At 36.3% G+C, this 21,747-nt stretch overlaps 1 protein-coding gene across 2 annotated transcripts in view; it reads right to left on the bottom strand.

Annotated features, from left to right (window-relative positions):
- The window catches only part of UBE3C (ubiquitin protein ligase E3C), an 82,570-nt gene that overhangs the window by 22,027 nt on the left and 38,796 nt on the right, over positions 1–21,747 (bottom strand). For both annotated transcript variants that reach the window (XM_075419765.1, XM_075419764.1), the window contains 5 exons: positions 20,234–20,338; positions 18,941–19,028; positions 15,579–15,676; positions 13,081–13,213; positions 8,263–8,510 (listed from right to left, as the gene is read on the bottom strand). In XM_075419765.1, the coding sequence (XP_075275880.1) occupies positions 8,263–8,510; positions 13,081–13,213; positions 15,579–15,676; positions 18,941–19,028; positions 20,234–20,338 (672 nt within the window). The remainder of the gene's footprint in view (positions 1–8,262; positions 8,511–13,080; positions 13,214–15,578; positions 15,677–18,940; positions 19,029–20,233; positions 20,339–21,747) is intronic.

Below are 21,747 nucleotides of genomic sequence, written 5' to 3' on the forward strand. Positions count from 1 at the left end.
ATCTTTGGTTTTTTGGTTTTTTCTTTTTTTTTTTTTTTTTTTTTAAATGAATGGTTAAAAGAAGTTCTTTCTGTCTGAAAGGCTAAAAGCAAGACTTCACTATAGAAGAAGTAGTATTCAGTGAAAGGAACTTCATACACCTCCCCTCTCCTCTGTGAATGCCCGTAGAACACACCAGAAGATTGAAAACAAATTAACAGAAAGTCTACTGCAGTTAATAGGTTTCTACTTCACACACAAAGCATGCAGTCTGAACTCTACTGTCTCTCTTTTAAATAATATTAGCTAGTTACAGTAAGGCATCTAAATATTGTCTAGTTCAACTACAATTAATTGCAATATGGATTAGTTACGCAACCCTTTACTCAAGTCAGCAACATAGACATCTTGGTCATCTAAAGTGAAAAACATTATGTTCAGATACCGGACATACACAGATATAACGGATGCATTCATTAAACATCTGTGATGGGAGAAGGTGGGAAGGCATGGTTAAGGGCAATAACTTTCAGAATACAGGCACACAATTGCTAGCTTTAAAATATTACAGAACAAAGATCTCAGCTAGAAGGACAGCTGCAGATAGTAAGATGGGAAGAAATATGAAACGTGCAGTTCTCCAGACAAGGACTTTTCTCTTGTTCTCAACGTAACTAGAGTAATACCAGACTGGGACTAGATAAAGTAACCACCATAGTATTATTCAAGCACGACATGGTCACACAAGGTACTGTTCAGGTATTAGCCCAAGATTTAGGAAACATCTCTTCAGAAAGAAAAGACTTTGCGCCATTTTAAAACTGGACAAACTTTCAGCTACTCTAAGCATTTCAGTCAAATTAGCTATATACAGCAGAGGTTACATGCTGAACATGCAACATGTTGAATAAAGTTCAAATTGCGTAAACAAATTCACAGATGAACCAACTAAACCTCCCTGACTGTGAGGCAGCTTTAATGCCTTTACTTACACTTTCAGGTCTACAATTAATTATCTCATTTATTATTTTAACTAAAACCTGTCTTCAGAAAAATAATTAATCAGTCATTGTTCTTACCCTCCATTAATCCTTCACAACCCAGAACTGTATTTTAAAATCTAAACAATGCTAAAGTCATACCCCTAGAAAGACACATGGCTTATGGGCTGAAGCAGTAAATGACTGGGCTGAAATTCAGTTATTTCCCTAATCAGCCCCCAAGACCATAACCCCTTCTATTTCAGTCATTTTAAACAGTTACTATTAAATAATACTTAGCACTTACAGAGTGCAATAGATCTTCAAAGCTGTACAGAACCATTAATAAAAATGATAGAAAAATAGCAAAACCATTAGAACTTCCTTCTACCTTATTATTTATATCCTAGATATATCTCATCACACGCAAAAAGCCTTTGGGGCCAGCAAGGCCTATTCTACCCTAATGAAAAAGATAAAACTAAAAATATACGTTACATCAACATGTACCCATATTTTTGAAGCAGTTTTAAAGCTAGTGTTTAGTAATTTTAAGATAATTGCCTACAGATATACTTAATAATGTGCTTTAAAGTGAGCAAAACCAAACCAATATTGTTCCTACTGTCAATAGGGTAAAACTAACCTAAAACCTTGCAGTATTACAAGTACCTTCACTTTTTTTTTTTTCTAAAAAAATAAAGCCTTTTGTAAATTGGTCCCACTTCCGATTTCCCAGTCCCCAGGAATTTGAAGGTCAGTAAGTACAAGTTCATAGAAGTTCCAGAGATTTGGGGTAGCAAAGACTCAGGTGCAAGTGGCCTGCCTGTCAAATTTGCCGCAGTCAGTGTAAATACCTGAAATGGATTCCAGGTGTGCGATAAGCACAAAACAAACTCATGACTGACTCATAAACTCATTACCATTAAAATGTAGGGATCCATTTACAAAGCCTCCACTGGAGCATATCAAGTATAATGACCTTGAGTTATTTTTTAATTTAAAAATGGAAAGTCATGCTTGTATTTTTATTCTAAGAAATTAGCACGTACTTAATTTTATTACAAGAGCTTTTATTAATAAAATAGTGTGCTTTAGAAATGTTGGTCCTTGCAGAAAACCACCATTTTATCAGCTTGGTACTTTCTTTCTGTTTTAATAGGAACAGTTATCTCTGTAACTTACACCATGCATATGATACAAATTGCTATCAATATCATTTGGGGGTTTTTGAGGGACAGGAGAGGGAAGGACTAGAGGCACCTGTGGATGCACCAGATAACTACCAGTTATCATTTACTACACAAGTTCCGGTAAAGGCTTAACAGATTTTTCTTGTCTCAAATTTAAACACAATTTAGCAAGAACTGAAAATAAAAGGAAGACATCTCCTCCTTATTTAAGGTCTAATCTTCTGAAAAACTGAAACATTTACTACTATATAACTAACCTCTCGATATGCTTCTAAGATAAATCTGTATTTTAATAGCAGCGAAACCAGTCATTTTTAAAGACAATTCAAGTAGAATAAAGAATTTCAGTAAATATTCCAGACTTCATTGATTGAAATGGACATAGGTGTTCCCAACTGTGAAAAAAGATCAGGATACCATTACCACACACTCCAATTGTTTATTTATTCCCTGTCGAGGAACCTGATTTAGAGGCAATAAAATGCAATCAGTACACAAACCAGAAGCAGGAATCATCTGCTAATGGAACTTTTAATTGAGGAGTGACCACCGACATGAGGTAATTCTTTCCATGCAGAACTCCTTGCAGAGACCTCTACGCACTTTATCACGGTAAACAATCACGAACATATGCATTAAAGAAAATTTAAATACATTATGACCCAATAAATATCACAATCCATCAATACACACTTTTCCTTCCTAAAGATTTAGAGTTAAAATACCACATTTCATTAGTCTTTTAGTGCTAGACATGTATTTACAAGGTTAGTACTAAGGTAGCTATCTGTAATCAAAAGATAATTAGTTATGTTAAATGAACCAGTACACTAAGGAATTGTCAAGCTCAGTAAGTGTGTCAGAAAACAGGTTCAGATTAGTTTACATCTACATTCATAAATAATGAAATCACTTCCATAAGGTATCAATTTCATTCTCTTATGACAGTGTTTCTGCACTGTAAATATATAATTAAAAGGGCACGCCAATTCACATAGTAAATTCCTGTTCTGATTCCATTTCAGATGATTCAGGATTTTCTGAGACAAATGATCAGCTAACTTGCTTTTAAGCAAACTGCTGAGTTTACAAAATCATGTGCACGGTAACTGAAATTAATAAAACAAAAAGTTTATACAAACTACCTCCCCTTTGCATCATTATCACTAATTCCATACCTATCTTTGGAGGTACTAGCCGTATCAATTGTGGCTGCAGCACAAGTCAATTACGAGTCTACTGATTTAAGCCAAGCCAAAGTAGATCTTTATCAAAATGACAATCAGCAAAGGGAAAGGGTAGTGGAAAAATCCGAAGGGAAAACAAAAAAAAACCCCGTCAACAGAGAAACAGAGGAAGAGTAGCAGCGCAATGCTTGACACACCGTCCTGTCAAGTATTCAAGCACACAAAACCCAATTCTTCTCATTGTAGAGTTTTCTTGCTTTGTTTTCTCTCTACAAGCTCTTGGTGCAAAAAGGGCACACTAATCTGCTACTAGAAACATTTGCTTGACAGTTCTAACGCCGTATGTGCAGCTTATTAATGATTTAAGAGTTCAGGATCTGATCCAGATCTCGCTGTGAAAAGACTCCCATTGATTAAATCCATTTCAGATAAGGCCCCGGGATGATTAAGAACTAAAATGGATGCTGTAGACACTGCTAATCTTAGAATTGTACCTTCCAGCCAGGAATACTATCTCACACAACAAATGATATATCACAGCTCTATTCAAATTTACGAACAAGAACACTCTCTAAGATCCAGAAAAATAATCTAATCTATAATTAACAGTCCCACACTCACTACTAGGGTAATAAAATTTGTATTTGATCTACTATTACCCTGCCAATGTTTAATTTTTCCAAAAGACATATAACTTTTTTTCAATTATGTATGTTTAACAACATTTAGGTATGTGCAGAGAACAGTCCGTTGTATCTTAAATCAGTAACCTACAAAAAGTCATATGAAAATAAACAACTTAAACCTTCATCAACGTAGTACAGACCAGGCCACACAAATTACTGACTCCTGTATAGCATTAAGCATTAATGATCAAATACGAAATCTAGATTGTCTCATTTATCCACCATCAAAATAAGGCTGAAATTTAAAATAAACACACTATTATTGTTCAGTCCTTGCTGCTGCTTCTACTATCCAAGTTCTTCATTTGGATCCACAAAGGAAGGACTCTGTTCAAAACAACAACTCAAACCACCACTTCCTTCCCAACCATTTAAGACAAAAGCTAAGTCTTGGCAAAACAAATTTAAGTCTTTTCAGAAATCTCTAGTGTTTTCCAAGGACACTGCAGATTCTGTTTCTTAGGATAAGGGAGTTAATATATCAAATAATTAACATTTAATATAATTAATACTAATTAATACTTAATATCTCAAAGAAAGTGCGTATGTTCTTCAGCAACAGGAATGCATGACTCACTAGTGCTCTTCCACTATACTGGCACAAGAGAAGAGAAATAGCAATGGTTGGATTCAGTATAACCAAAGATTCTGAGTGTATTAGACAAAAATCTCTACTGTCAGAGTGAATCACTTCGTTAAAGGTGCAGAGACATTCACTGCAAAATATAATATATGCAAGAACTAGCAGCTATACAACAAAGACAAAGAAGAGGAAACCATAAAAATTACATTCTAATATTTCTGTGGAATTCCTGCCATATTCTTAAACTAATGCTGATACTTCATGAAATTTAAGGAATTATTGTAAGAAATATCTGCTTGACGTCAAGTAATTCCGAATGCAAAGAACGTCCTTTTCCACAACATATGTTATATTAACATTATTTAATAAATGTAAATGTAAGCTGGAAATGGAGAAAGATAGTGTGGTATACAAGACAGAGTTTAGGTCTGAACACGGTGAAGTTTAGATTTTAGTTCTGTACTTGCCACTGTCCTACTGATCACTGCTTCTGTTGAAATGGTTACCCAGTGTCTCACTCTTCCAGGTTTGCAGCTGACCATTTAAGAATCAGTGCAGAGATCATCCTCACTTAAGATTCTCAGGTGTTGCTTCCAAACTTCCCTTCACTGGTTATGCTGCTCAAAGTTTTGGTAGCCTGTCAGGGTAACAACTTCTGTCTTCTTGGGAGCCAAGTCCACCACCATCGCCAAAGCCACAGCAGGGAAGTCTGCACGGGCCAAGATTTTTACTGCTGACAGAACTGGTGGTAAGGATGTTAAACCAACTCAGGTGCCTCCTCACAGCCCAATCCTACCTACTGTGAGAGCAAAAGGATTACAACATCCCATCCATACTTCTGGGACACCACACGGGACATGAAGACTTTACTTTCCAGAGAGGACAACGAAGAGAATTTGGGGCTAGAACACCTCTTCTGAATATCCACGACAGCCCAGGCCACCCTCAGCTCTCAAGCAAAGCCTGGGACTCAGAAACTCACTGCTATACTTCCACCGGGCAAAACCGAAAGGTCCCAGTATCAAACCCTGCCGGTGGTGGGAGACTGCTACCCAGGCGTGCATGGTAAGCTGAGCTTTTACTTTTAAGGAAGAGAAAGGAAAATGCTTAAAAGGCACCAATGTTAAAATAATATTTACATTACAGAGTAAAGTCACTCCAACTTGAGAAATGTAAACTTTGGAACTGTTTGAGTAGCTGTTGTTTAAGCAAACTCATTTCTGCCTTTTTTTTTTTCACAATGATTTCAGATAACATATGCAATTACATGATCACATCGTATTCTTTCTACAAGACCTTTTGCTCATTCAGTGGTCAGCAGAAGTTGCATGGACAGCCACACAGTGTGTGTATAGTATATAGATTTCAATTTCTTCACTAACAACAAAAATACACCTCAAATAGTCAACAATTTATCTAGGGTTAAAATAACCTAAATTTTTTAGACACACCATTTTTAAAGGTAAGTTTTACATTTTCAGATGTTTCCACTTCTGAACTGACCAATTAACAGAGAAGACGTCAAGATGTTAGAAACTTCCTGATGAGAAGAAAAACCAAACTAGGTGTAAATCTATGGTACTGAAAGTTAAATGTATTTGGATATCAGTATGAAGTGTTTACCAAGAGACAGAGAATTTCTATAAATTATTATATTTTAATGTATTTATTTTCTGATAACATTGAAACTTCTTACGTGAGAGTTTTTGGTGGCAGCGCTCTTTACATACTGGTTTCCACAAATAAGAAATTGCTGTGGATGCCTGAATGCTTCCTTTGCATTATACCTATTTTGTTTACAAAGGGGCTTTTAATAATCCACTATTGCTCTCAAATAACCCTGTGCAAAGTACAAAATGGACACATTTTTGAAAACGGGTGAGTGAGTATTCAGTAACTCAACCAAGATCACAATACTGGCAGGTTTTGAATAGTATGGTCGTGCCTTATCTTTCTGTTTAATTCGTCAAGTCTCTAAATACACTACTAAAAAGGTGTCTGTGCACCTGGATAGGGGTAATTATTAAATAACACTGTCTATTCTTTCCTTATGTAAACATACTGCAAATACAAAAACAATTTATGCTTTCAAAATGTTAAATAATAGATCCTCTGATTTTAAAAAGACAAAACCAAAAACTATACTTGCAGCACTCTATGGGAGATAAAACACATTTTGCAACTTCTGTCTTTATGCTAATATTTGAAATCCTATTACAGAAGGAAACATGTTATTTTGACAGAGGAAATTAAAGACTCAAAATTAAAACATTTTTTTGAAAAAATGTTTCAAACTTCCCATTGATAATTGAGCCCTGCCCCATTCCTAGATAAACACCAAACATTTTTGGAGTGAAATAACTTCCTCACGATACTACAGCAGTATTCACTTCCCCACTCCAAAAATCTGTAGATGCAGAAAGAAAATAAAGCCTTGGATATGTAACATAGGTCATAATTACAAACTATTGTATTAGCACTGAATTCATCTCCTATTAAGAGCAGAAATATCCTTAAAAGATTATTTTATTGAAATGGCTGATTTGAAATTTTCATTATTTAACAGGTTTAGCTAGGATGAATTAGCAGAAAATTGGCCTACAGAGTGGCAGTTTAACTCAGTTGACTGGCAACTCTAAAGAACAGCACCTTGTTTCAACAACTCAAGTTTGCCAGCAACATCCTCTGAAACCGCTTCCAGCTACACTAAAAAGGACAGCCAACTACATGTTAAATCTCACTAGAAGTCAGCAGGATTTTAGCCTCAAAAGTAATTCAAGCAGTTAAATGGGAGTTCTCCATCTTAAATACCTTCAGTTTAGGATAGCTGAGAAGCAATCAATACATTTTATTCTGAAATGGAATTTGTATTCCAAACTTTGTTTCACAATTATTAGCTTTACAAAGATGATTTTAAGGGCTTAGAAGGACACATACTCAGTACTGAACTTCACCATAAAAGAAAACTGAATGTAATGGATGTTTGTGATGTTTTCTCTCTTTTTTTTACCCCTTCATTTTTCATCTAGCTCAATAAATGCGTATTAGTCTTTGAATGTTCACAACACCGAAATATCAAGCACTAAAACTCAAGAAAGACGCAAAATATATGAAAAACCGAGCAGAATACGTGAAAGTTAATTTGCATATGGCTCTTAAGTATGATAAATGCCCACGGCAAATTTTAGATGCCAGCAAAAATTGCACACCTCAGACAACTAGAAACTGTTTGTTTCTGAAAATACTAATTTAATATATTCCAAATGATGAAAATGTAACTGCAGCCAGATTCCAGAAAGCTTCAGGTTAAAAATCACCATCATCAGAGTAGTTCTATTGGCTTCAACTAACTCAACTTTAAGCAAGAGGATAAACACAGAAGTAGACATATGCATACTTTGCTCAATGGCAATACTGCTCAACTTGCAGTCAGGGAATCTTAAATACTCTGTACTTCTGCAGTATGTAACATATTAAAACAAACCAGAAATTTGGGTGATATGTGAAAATAATGTTCAGATCCAAAACCTGAAAGTTATTTTTCCTCAGCTCTAAAAAAATCACTTTTTTTCCCCATCTACACCTAGCTGAAAAGAACACTACTGAATTATTTCAGTACTACTATAGCTTTATATTATATAAATCTGTTTTTACCTTTCCAAGCATTCTTCCAAGAAAGTAGTAATGTCGGGCATAAGAGTCTCCAACAAGCATCTGTGCAGCAGGGTTGGGGTAAAGAAGTCCCTCATTGGTGGTCTTAAAAAATCCCTGGTTGGGGTTAAATCCTGATTTAAGTAGTTCATTCAGAAATTCTCTGAAAATTCCACCACCATCAATACCAGCTTCATCAAGACCATGTGCATTGAGTAAGTGAACACGAATGCGCTTTTTTAGGTCAGGTTCTGCAGAGAAAGGAGAGACACAAACTCAAACACAATTATCTGCTTGAATCTTGTTCGGATAAAAACACATTTAGCTACACATAAACATATCTACTCTAATTTTATATTAAAAAATTGAAGTAGTAAATAGTACTGCAGCAAAAATCTATTGATGCCTTGAATTTTGGAATATTCAGTATGTGAAACCTACGTTGTACAAAGGTGCTTGCTTTAAGCAAGAGAGAGTGGAAAGACACTAGGCAGGGGAATAAGAAAAATCCTACAACACATTTTAAAGAGGCTGAAGAATAATTTGAAAATTCTATTTATATAAAGTATTCTGAGTGCAAGGTTAACTTTCTCCTGCCTGAAGGAACCGTCAATAAGCACTGCATTCCCTTAGAGGGGCTGACTTAAGCTATACCATTAAATAATATTCTTTGAAATTGAATATTTTTGGTACTTCAGCCTCATTGCTTTGTCATGTAATTCCAGTGAGCAAGGTGTGGTTAAGATGGACATGTTCTGAAGGTAGCTGTTCTGCTCTGTTCTCATAAACGCTGCTACTTGAGAAGGCAAGCAGTATTTAGTCCTTGAACTATGCATACGTAACAGGGAAGGAGGGCCTTTTTACTCAATTCACTGAAGGCTTCGAAAGACCTAACCAAGTACACAGCTTTTATTGGAACCCTTGCATTGACTACGCTTGCATACCAGCAAAGCAACTAGTAACAATAAAACCTTCTACTGCTTCCATGTGCTACAGATGCACATACTATGGATGGGCACCTGATGTCCATGAAAGAATCTTCAGCACCTTGTAGCAACGGAATTTCTCCTGAACCAGCAAGTGTTCTACTTGCACTCTCCCATGAGCAAATGCCTCTACATGTACTAGTAACTTCCCGTTTCACACTCTGCTATTTTTAAAAATTACCTTCTAGTTCCTCATTCAAGTGAAATGCCCTCCTGCACTACTTTGTCTGGAGACTCCCGAGATATTGCGCATTAATGTTAAAACTTTTATATGTGGAAAATGTTGGTTTAGTGCTTTTTAGGGCCTTATAAAAAAAATCAGTTACTTTCTCTTCCTCTGTGTACTGAACAGATGCACAGCAAGGAGGGAAAAATGGTCCTAAAACACATTCACATGTCAAAACAGGTGACCAGGTAGAGGTGGACCCATGTTAGTACAACCTCTGAAAAGAAGAGTTGAATTTCGTAACTCATACAGCTAGAAAGTATCTAAACTGTTACTGGAAGGCCACTGGATGCTGCTATGGAATATTTTGAAAATTCCAGTCATGTGGCAAAATAAAAGTGATCAATGCTTGCACTATTAAGCATACAACAACCAAATAAGAATACAAACCCACTAGAACCAACCCCATACATTTCTGCTATTCCAAGCTTGTTTTCTTGATGATCTCAGTTAAGGTACTGTGGAAATACTAACTTCGTACAGCTCTCTTCTCAGGGCCAGTAGACAAACTGGATACCCCTCCCAAATCAATGTTCTTCACTCTCTCCTGATCAATTCTAGGACCTCATCTATCATCTGTTCAATCTCCCAGATCGATTTTAATCAATCCAGTCTATAGTTTTGAAATTTTCAGTAATTTCTTTTCTGCTCTCTCACATGGTGCCTGACCTACTCCCGAACTAAAATTATTTTTAAAAATTATACTATCTCAGAATACTGGCTTTTTTAAAAAGGTCCAGCCTTCTAATTTAGTCCTTACTAATGCTAAATAGCACCAGTACAGTACTACATAGCACTATTTGTGTGTGTGCATATACATGGTGTATCATGCACACATGCAGAAAAATAGGTTTTCACATTTCAATGGCCAATTACCACTACGGACTCTCTGTACTTGTAAACGAGACATAAATCATCACCTAGAGATTATTTTCAATTGCTTGCTACAAGCTTATTGGGATCTCTCTTGTCACCATTTTATGAGTAATTATCTTCCTAAGGAAAGGCTGGAAATGTTATCTGGAATTACACACATGTACATTCAGATGAATTCTGTATTAATACAAAAGCTCTTTTTGCTGAACAGAAAGCCTGTCAGAATCACAGAACAGTTCAGGCTGGAAGAGACCTCATACGGTCTAAAATCCCCACACTGAAAGCAAGGCCAACTTCCAAGCTAGATCAGGATGCTCAGTGCTTAGTCTATTTGAGTTCTCCAGTGTTGGAGATTTCACAGCCTCTCTGGACAGCCCATTTCAGTGCCTAACAAGTCTCACTGTGAAACGCTTTTTCTATATAAGTCCAGTAAAAATTTCCCTTGCTGCTACACGTCACCTCTGCACCTTCTCAAACTGGCTTCTGTAACCTCCCAGGTGCAGCAACAATTCCTTTTTAGCCTTTTCTGTTTGAGATTGAACACAGTTCTCCCAGTTTCTTCTCATATGCCATGTGCTCCTGTTCCACCTTGGTGGCCTTCTGCAGCACACATTCTTGTATGTTAATGTTTCTTTTTGTACTGGGATGCCCAAAGTTGGACTTCAATGGTTCAGCAGTGCTGAAACTGCGAGCCATGTTTTTGCTAATACAGTCCAGTATGCAGTTAGCCTTCATCTCATCAAGGGAAGGGAAACTCTTTATTTGTTCTATTTGTTGCCCACTATGAACCCCGCAGTCCTTTATTGAAAACCACTTTCTAGCCAGTCAGTGCTCAGACCGTACTGTTACATAGGGTTATTACAGCCCAGGTACAGGATTTTGCTTCATGAGGCTTCTGTAAACCCTTTTCTTCAGTCTGCTGAGGGCCATCTCAGTGGCAACGTGACCTTCCAGTATATTGACTACTCCCCTCAATTTCATATTGCCTGTGACCTCGCTAAAAGGGGAATATATCCCAGCACCCAGATTGTCAGACTGTAGATTAAGTTTAGGAAACACGCATTCTAAAGCTGCTTTTGTAGTTTAACAAAACTACGTTGTCAAAATGTAGTCTTCAAACAAAATGTGTGTTTAATAAGAGGATAACTTTAAATGAGACAAACAGGTCGACTTGCCTGTTACTTGACATTACATTACTGAAAAGCTTAGATTGCAGCTTCCAAATTGTATTTTCATACATTTGGGGGAGAGGAAGGGGAAACAGAACAGACTCAACTTTTTCTATTTTCCAATTCCATTTCATCTTTCTCTTATTAAAGAAACAGTTGACGACTCATACTAAACTTAGTACAATGAAACTATTCACAACCACTAGGAAAGAGGCTAAGCAGTCAATTGCAGGTGTCATCTCTAGATGATTACACAGTGAACTCTCCTGATTAGCCTTTAAACCTTTCCAAAAACAGCAGAACTTAATTTCTACTTAATTAAAAAAAAAAATTTGTCTAAATGTGTATCTTTTAGGTAGTTACAGTTTTAAACACAGGTATTGCTATACAAAATCTTATTTATAAATAGAATAGTATCTTTAATACTATCAGAATAAAGGAAATTAAGAAAAGGTATGATCTCCAGTAATTTTACACAAACCAATACCAACACCTCTTCTTCTCCTTTAAACTAGGCAGTTTTCTAGGACAGAACTCACGTGGCACAGCACGTGAGATTCACATGGCAAACCTGAAGTATTTGGCAAGTATTCTTTTTATACCCAAAAATACCATGTAACTAATAAGGACTGAATTTTGGCAGGCTTTATCCACACTGGAATTTTGGCTTCTAGAGCGGCCGCTCTCACACAAATTCACACTAAGGTATGATTTAAATCAATGTGGTAAAATATATACTGCTACACACTATCATGACAAGGTGCACTGCATTGTCCTTATCAGACAGGCTGTATCTAGCAAATCCTGTGCAGTCTAGGTATTTTTGTTGACACAGATTACCAAAGCAGATAATATCTAATGAACTACACAGATAAATGTACAAAGTATGGTTATTTGGACAAGTACATGAGAAGAAAAGCCTCATAAAAGTAGGTTTGATCTAAGGAAGGGTGTGTTAAAGAGAATGAGACTGCAATAATCAGAAACAATGTGGATGAGAATTACTTCACTGTTGGGGTTGATGTAGCTTGAGTGTTAGCATGACTAGGCCGCTTAAGCAAAACAGTTAGCATAACTGAACAGGTCGTCGGAAAGGACAGTTAAGAATAACAACTGAGAAAGTTCTGATAGTGCACATGATGTGGGTTAGCAAAAACAACATGTGTTCAAGGACGTGAAGGCGGCCTGTTGCTATTGGCGTTAGTGCATAGTTACCAATCAGAAGGGAATATGGGGTGCGTGAACAGCGCGTGATTTATGTCTGTAGCCTATCCGAATAAGTGTGATCGTGTGTACAGATATGGAAAATGTATATAACCACGCAAGCAGAGCAATAAATCGAATCAACTGTGCATTGCATCAATGTGTGAGAGTCATTCCTGTCCCTGCATGGATGCTGAAACTCGGCACTTTATGTAAAAATGAGGAAATTCAACTTTAAAAGGACTTTTACATCTTAGAGCTGATACACTTTTAACACCCTACTCAAGTAAGCAAATCTGTAACTACATGGTAAGAATGGTTAAATGTTATAAACAAGCTGATAACTTAATTGTAAACCTACCATTTTCAGGAGAAAGTTTATCATAAGCATCTTCATAAATATAATTTCTTCTGATAGTGACATTAATTCCATCCAAAAATGGCCCATCTCCTTGAACTTCTTGTTTATCAGCATAGATTAGTCTTTGAAAAATCTGTTAAAATGAATGAAAGGAGAAATAATGTCATTGTGCAGATCTAAATAGTCAATGAGAGATGGTAATTCACTACTCTTACTGTCCTTTGAGTTGCTTCTGGGCACTCACTTTCAAGTGATTTGTCCTCTCTCTCACTGAGCTGCAGAAACATAACACGAAGCCATGTCCCAGGGGAGGGAAGGAGAGGGGACAGACATTCAAAAAATTTTTTCATGCTAAGATATCATCCTCAATTCTTTCTACATAAAGAGGCACATCTACAGACACTGTGTCAGTGATTCCTGTTTCATCTCTCTAACTTTCAGAGTTCTGAAATGCAAAGTATTCAAAAACAAAGGGAAAAAGTCACATGAGTGGTTTGCACACAGAGGCAATCCTCAATACCAGTAAACAATTCTTTCTCGTTTTTTTTTTTTAATGCTTAGGAACATTTCCAGCAACAAGAAATTAGGTATCTGTACTCCTCTCAGGAGCAGTGAGCAAAAAATTCAAAGCAAAATACTGGAGAGCACTGCCATATTAAACAAAGAAACAGAAAATCATACCATTTAAAAAAAATAACACCAGCTGAAGTACAAACTGAACTTCACATTGTCCCTTTACAAGTCTTCACAACAGGAACCTGTTACTGTTCACCTCAAGAGTAACTGTATGTGCGCTTCTATGCCAAGAAGTAGCATGGGAGAGGGCTGCTTAATATATAATTATGTTCAACACACTCTCGGTCCAGGGAGTGCCTGTTTACTACATCCTCTCTTGCATCTTTCCCATATTCCGTAAACAGTCTGGTACATTTTCCAAGGGATGTAATCTCCCAGTAATATTACAGACTGTTTTCTCAACTAAGAAGATCAAGTACGAGTCTCGAGGGATGTTTAAAAATAACAAATTTACCATGAAAATTTACCATGAAAGAGGAAAATCTGACAACAGCAGACAAAGCCAATGAAAGTATGGCTTAAGTAAGTGAGAACCACAGCACCTGATACAAATTGGATTAATTAATTACCTGTCACAGCTAACTATCAGATTGAAAGGTGCACAACAATGTGCCTTTTTTTTGGGCTATGAATTGGTTGTTTGTGGTGAGAAATACTGTATTGTATATACTTTGTTTTGTGTATTTGTTCTTATCATTGTTATTATCATCACTATTTTTAGTATTATTAGTAGTATTAGTATTTCCTTTGTTGCCTTATTAAACTGTATTTATCTCAACCCACAACTTCTCCTCCCCATCCCACGGGGGGGGGGGGGGGGGGGGGGGGGGGGGGGAGGGAAGGGTTAAGCGAGCCGCTCTCTAGTGGGTAGTAGTTTCACCCCGCAGCTGGCAAAAACATATGTGCATCTCAACACAGCTTTAAGAAGTCCAGAGGTTACAGACAGTGACTAAATCGTGACACCCCTGCTTGAGGTCAACTCCAATTGTTTCCCTGTAATCCTAGTGCAATATTGCCATACAGTATTATGATGTTTTGTTGAAACAACTGTTTTCATAGAAGCCTGGAAAAAAACACTCCTCTACCAAAGCTGTCACTGTCTTTTTTTGACAAATACTGATTTACTTTCCCTATCAAACTATTCTTAATTCCCTCGATGGTGTCTTGCAACTTAATGTTTCCAAGACATTTCAGGGAACAGTTTTTAAGTAATTGATACTGTTGACAACAAAAGCAGTCCAGAAAAAAAATATGGGTAACAGAATAATAGCTTTTTAAAAAACAAATGATGCAAACTGAAATAGGTAATAGAACTAATAATTACTTATTTAAAACCTAGGAAACATTCAAAAGCAAATCAAATAGTACAAGAATATTGCAAGTTTAAAACTGTTAAAGTTTAAAAACTATTTAAAACTCTATTAAAAGTTCTTCTACTCAGCTATGAATGCAGAAATTTAATCTGCAGGTGTTATTTTCCCAAAATGGACATCCATCATCTCATTCGGCATAAATCCACCCACTGCACAAAAGTCTCCAGTCTTGACCTTGGCATCTGTTTATTACAGATACACAACTAGTTAGTGCTCTGTTTACCACAAGAGGGTGCAATCATGCAGATCAACCATTGAATCAGGACTGCAGTTTATTACAAACATACAACTGCTCTCCTATGTCTTGGAATACATGTTTTTAATTTTAATGCAATTCTTACAAGGTGTAACATAACTAGTAAAAAAAGAGAAAAGTAATTAACTTCAAATGCTCAGTTGCCACACACGTAATGAAGAAAAACAGTATGGCCCATCATATCCTTCTGCAGGGAAACAATCCAGTTTCTACTTAGCTAAGAGCTCTTTTTACACTTTCTGAAAACAAAAAACTGAAAAAAAAAATTGCATATTAAATTAGAAATTAGGTACCTTTACTCTTTCTTCAAAAGGAACTACAAAAGGGAGCTCTGTCAGAATTGCAAGTTGTCGTTCTTCAGATACAGATAGAGGTGCTGGTTCCAAACCCACTTAAAATAGAAATAATAATTTTAAAAATTTTGGAAAAAACATTTTTTTTCAACAGTTTATTTTGTACCAAGTGACTCAATTTACTTTGTATAAAAATACATACATTAAAGTAAGTTTATTTACCAAACAGTAACACCAAGCCTTACCTTTCTTTAAACACTAGTTTCTGCAGGCAAATTGAAATATGAGTAGTAAAAACACACTGAAAATAAAATGTGTATAAAAATAAGTACTCCTGCATTTTTTATTTTATTTGGAAGAAAAAAAGTTATTTTCTTATTACTGACATTTGAATCTTTCAATTAAGAAATGACGGAAGACAATTAAGCAGTTGCACGTAATTAGAATTTTCATCACAGGAATACACAATATGCCCATCTCAATAATCAAAATATTTTAAAGGTACTGTGCTTTCAACTACAACATCTACTTTCAGTCAAATACTTTTCAGCATAAAAACTAAGAATTAAACCAAATCTAATGAAACCAACAGAAAGATAACACTTGTTTCAATGGGTTTTCTCTCCCAACAGCAAGGTCACAGTGATCACATTAAATCCAAGTCATTGCAGAAACAGTGAAAAGAACATCAAGACATTTTATAATGTGCTCAAGAAAAAAAAGATCAAAAAAGAATTCAAGAAGCCACAGCAACTGAGAGACTCAATCGCATGCAATTCCCAAGCTACCACGCAGTTCCTTTGAACCTTCTTCGACTCACAGGAAGATGTTTTTAGGAAAAAAACCTCAACTTTGGATGATGCAAAGTAGAAGCGACAATCCTGCTCTAACTTCTAGGGAAGAAACTCAGTTGCTGAGCACTTACCTGACTGTAAGTTAATTAACTGCAGCAAAAAAAGTGGTATTGCGCACTGACTAGACACTGAAGTCTGGCTTCAGTCTACAGAGGAAACAAAACCCACAACTCCTTAGTTGTTTCCTTTTCATGTTTAATAACCACCTACTTAAGAAAAGACTCCAGAGTCTACACTATTTATAGACCATATCACAAAACCAAAGTAAATGCCTCACGTCACTACCCAGCCTGGAAGTTTATGATGATAAGTTTCCGGTTTTTCCTATGGCTCCTGCCTGCAGTAACTAGCATTCTGTGGCCATTCTGCAACTGGACATCACTTCTATGTTTTGGTTTTGGTTTGGTTTTTTTAACTCCTTTTTAAGCACCAATTTAACATGACATGACTTAAAACACCACTATACTTGATGTATATTCTTTTAGGACAAGTTTCAACATGGCAAGCCTTTGGAATTTCTGATAAAATGCTATCTGTGATTACCCTTAGTTTACTTAGTAAACATTTTTAATTAAAGTCAATGTATGCAGCCTATTAAGCTAAGAGTTAAAAGCATTTTAAATAAAAAGTGCATGTACAGCAAAGGTAAACTACTACATGACTTCGACAGTTCAATTATTCCAGTCAATTAGTCAATTTTATCTGCATTTCTCCATCACAGCTTCTTTCTTTAAAGAGAAATATGGGATGGAGTCATCAATACAGAGGGCATTTAGAACTCGCCAGTCTGCCATTTAAGTAAATGAAAAAGCACAAATAAACATGACCATATGTGACTCAGCAGTACTTTCACGCTAATTGGCTTTAACCCATAGGGAGTCAAGAGGGATTAAACAAGTCATGTGCACATTGTTACCTGCTTGTTTTCACACTTTCATGTTGGCTGCACTTTTTTTAGCCTGATTTTGTATGAAAATGAGGTTTACATGAATACACTGTCATCTTTCCTCACCATCTTGCCTCCAACTTTTTCAGCTAACCAGCTGAATTTTAACTTTGACAGAGAACAGGAGAATGAGATTTGTGAAAATTTGAACTGGATAGAGAAATTCCTTTAGTGACCTGATTACAGAAACAGCAAGGAGAGCTCAGTTATCTGTTCTGTGTTCAGTGTGTCAGTTTGTCTGACAGCCAGCCAGCAAAATGAGGGCACCTGGCTGCTCCACACCAGCCACAGTATGCACATTCCTTATCCAGTTAATGAAACAGAGGGAACTGGTGCTATTATAGGAAGGAAGACAAGGGGGAGAGCTCAAGGTACTGTATGGATGAGGGGAAGGAGACTAGCAGACTAGTAGCATGGGGGAGAATCTGCAAGTAATAAACATGGAGCAGGTCTGACAGTGGAGAACATCAAGACAGTACAGCTGTCAAGAGCCATGTAGGTCAATGGAAGAAACAGGGATTACTGATGTAAAGTCTGTAAGGCATACAGGATCCAGGCCTGTAACTAATAAGGTAACCAAAGTAAACTTGTACCATCACAGCTATTCAAATAAAATGTATCACTGTAAGCAGTCCTTAGGTTTCAGCCTTAGATAAAACCCTTCATTCTGTACAACTCTGTGGCACCACTCAAACACTATAGTCTTCTCTAAATTATGTACTCTGTCTGGCTAAGATACTCAAGCAGATTACATCATCTTGAAATAGAGTACAGACTCTCTCAGATAAATCACTTTTCTGATAAAGATCTCGTTTTTAATTCATTATTAAATCCTCACAAGTATTAGTGATTTAATGATTATTTTACCTGAGCATAGCAAGGTAAAATTCTAGAACAGTGAAGATACAAAGGCATGAAAAGCTGAAAGAAACAGACTGTCTATGTGAGAAAGTATACTGGCACAACTGAACTGGCGTAAATTTACCCTGATTGCTAAGTTGGTCCAATTCTCTCATCTTTCTTTGGAAGTTCCATAAAGTCCAGATATTCTACGTAATTCAAGGGGTTAAGTTTCTGCCTTATCTAATTAGAGACAACAGTAATTAATACTTATCATAGTACCTAAAGTTTGTTTGTTACAGTTTAATATATATTAGAGAAGTTTCTTTACATATACAGCAAAAGCTAAACCTCAATGCTTTGTATCTTCTGCAACTTTATTAATTTTGTATCTTATGCAACTGTCTTTTATACCTATTAATACATATATTTTTAACACATATAATTTGTCCACTTCTTCATTCCCCTCATCAAGCCCAGCAGAAGCTTGGGGAAAGCTGTTACACATTAAATATTCTAAAGACATACACATACATGTGTACACAGATACACATGTTTCTAAAATATCTGAAACAAAGTTATGAAAGATTGCCTTGATTTTGGCTATCATCAAGACTTTTGTATAAAACAGTCAGCTGAAATCTGTAAAACCTAGATTTTCTTTGCATAAGGCAAAGTTCTTCTGACTTTATAAAGCAAAAATTGTATACACCGTATCTTACCATCCAAAGTAGATTGCAATGGTCCTATTCTTCCCATTCTTCTGACTCTCCAGACATGTCTAGCAGATGGCACATACAGCTGTGTAACCTAATAAATCAACAGTATTTTACAGTTAAATGTTACCTAATTACATATTACAATTTACTATTACATAGTAAATACATAAAATTGTCACATCCAAGAGTGTGTCTGAATGCCTAAGTTTCTTCATTTCTAATCTCTCCTCCTTATACTTGTGCCTTAAAGCCAAGCTGCAAAATCAACAATGTAATATAAAGTCCATGTATCATTCAAAAATACAGTGCAATGTTACATTAAATTCTGGTATTTAGGATACTAGAGAAGCTCACTTTGAATTTTGAGATGTTAAATAAATTCTCTTTACTTTGTATCCAGAATCAGGTTAGCATCACAGTCTAAGACTACTATTACTTTCTCTAAGGTGAGTGTAGGCACTATTTCCTAAGAACTACAAAGAACTGTCACACAGAGAAACTGAAATCTTCAACACAAGGCAGGCAAATGTGCCATCATCAAAAATAAACAGAAGAGCTCCCTGTTAACTGTTCCGTGCGAAACTTCCAACTGTTAAGACATTACTAGTGCAAGGCAGTCTATCTGAGGTGTAACTCACTTTTTAACATCCAAGTTTTCAATGATTCAAAGGATGTACTTGTGTACTCATGTTAGCGTTTTCTTTTGCACGCACATACACACGTTTTAGGCTCAAAGAATGTCATTTTTTTTTCAAAAGCTCTTAGAAAAAAAAACAAACAGTAGAATCTAGATGAGATAAGTACAGAAAATGCTCCTGAACGTTCTTGTATTTTGGAGGAGAATTTTGAGGGGGTTTCCCCCACTGTAGAGCAATTCTTTTATTTAGCATTTTTATTATGAGAAGTACGTAAAATAACTGGAAAATAAAATGCAACAAAATCATAGAATCATAGAATAGTTTGTGTTGGAAGGGACCTTTAAACCTCATCTGGTCCAAACCCCTCACAACGAGCATGGACGTCTTCAGGTTTCCAACTCCCCTCTGCTACAAATGCAGATGACTTACACTGTCGCACTGTATAGTGTGTTCTACTTCACGGAGTGGAAATGTAACATAACACAAAAGTTTCTTAATAGATGCAAGACCTTTACATTTGAAAAAAGCAGCATTACTCCAGGTTTTAAATCACACTAAATCTGTGCAATCACATCACTGACACTGTCAGGAATCAAACACTTTACCATTGAAACTTTGGCACCTGTAAGGCTATGTGGAAAAATGATACTACTCTTACCTTATCTGCTTTAATGTTTTCTTGTTCTGAGAGCCAGTGATTTAGTGGACAGAAATTTCTCCTTGTGTCTCTAGATTTCAACATTTTCACTAAGTTTGTGATGACCTAGGTATCAGAAACAGAGACATTCAGTATACGTTCACCACTGTGAATGAAACTCTACAATCCAGAAGAAAAAACTTAAGAAAATCTTTCAGTAAGGTACGAAATTGTTACTTATTTTTGACTTCCAAAAACTTGCACTTAAATACCTTAGAAGGCGAGGAAGTAATTGTGGTTCACTTGTAAGTCGGCATAGAAATTGGCTTATGAAAGCCTCATTCCAAAACTTAGCAACTAGGACTAAATAAGCCTAGGACCCTGCACATCTAAGAAGTTGTATGTCAGTTCAGGGAAGCTTAAACAAATCATTACCAGCATTAAATTACTTATTTAAAGAAAGTAACACTTAACCAGGTGATTTATACAATGGTCCTTCATAAATATTTTTTTTCTTTTTTGCTTATACAGGTTTTCAGAAATTAAATGTGTGAATAGATGCAAGTTTTAGAAGAGAGCTATTAAAGAAGAAAGATCTTAAAATTTCTGTGCATAGTTTTTCAAGGAAAACACTCCACAGAAGAGTGGAAATTTGTCTGCCATCTCCAGACAAAGGTCACTGCATCACTCCATACTAGGCAAATCTGAGAGATCAACTAATAAACAGAAGGTATTCCTGCCTATAGTCAACAAACTTAACTAACTAGCCAGCAGAAGATCGTGTGATGTGCCAAACTGTACAAAAGCTAACATCAACTTCAGAAAGTAGAGAAGGACAGGGCAGCAGCTTTTAATTGGCGACGAAACTTAACAGCAAAAGTTACATCTCTAACGTACACGAAAGATTGACTACTTCTGGTTGCTGCGCTTCCAGCTAAAGATCCTCAGAGGAATCATAAGTATCTGCTGATGATGTATCACCTGACCAAACACCCAGGTGATTATCCATGTGAAAAAACTAATGCTGATATTTTTAAGAGTAAAGGTCTACATTTGAAAAGACACTACAGACTCCTTTTCTTGTCAATGAATATCTTGTTAGCATTTTCAAGGCTGGCAAGAGGGGGAAAAAAAAAAAGTCACGTCATCCAGAAGTAGCTACCGATTTATCAAATAAACTGTGCCCTCAAAGTTTTTGTCTCTGTTAAACCAGATCCTAGTGTGACTAGCTCAGTTGTTTATACTGTACGGTAAACCCTACCATAAGACTGTCAAAGGATCCAACACACAAGCTTCAGAAAGCAAAATCACTCCTGAGAAGGGCCTAGTCCAAACGTGCCTGAGAGCAGATTACAAGATGACCATTTCCAGAGAAAGGATGGTTACCAAACATTCTTCTGCTTGTCACTGTAAGAAACACAAAATCCCCTACAGTCCTAAAAACATGTGTGTGGGGTGGCTGGTTGTAATTTTCATTTAATATGCACATATATACTGTCGTATCATAATCTTATTTACAAACTAAAATGTGTTAG

This window comes from Opisthocomus hoazin, chromosome 4 (genome assembly GCF_030867145.1).
Source record: "Opisthocomus hoazin isolate bOpiHoa1 chromosome 4, bOpiHoa1.hap1, whole genome shotgun sequence".
Classification (NCBI taxonomy): Eukaryota; Metazoa; Chordata; class Aves; order Opisthocomiformes; family Opisthocomidae; genus Opisthocomus; species Opisthocomus hoazin.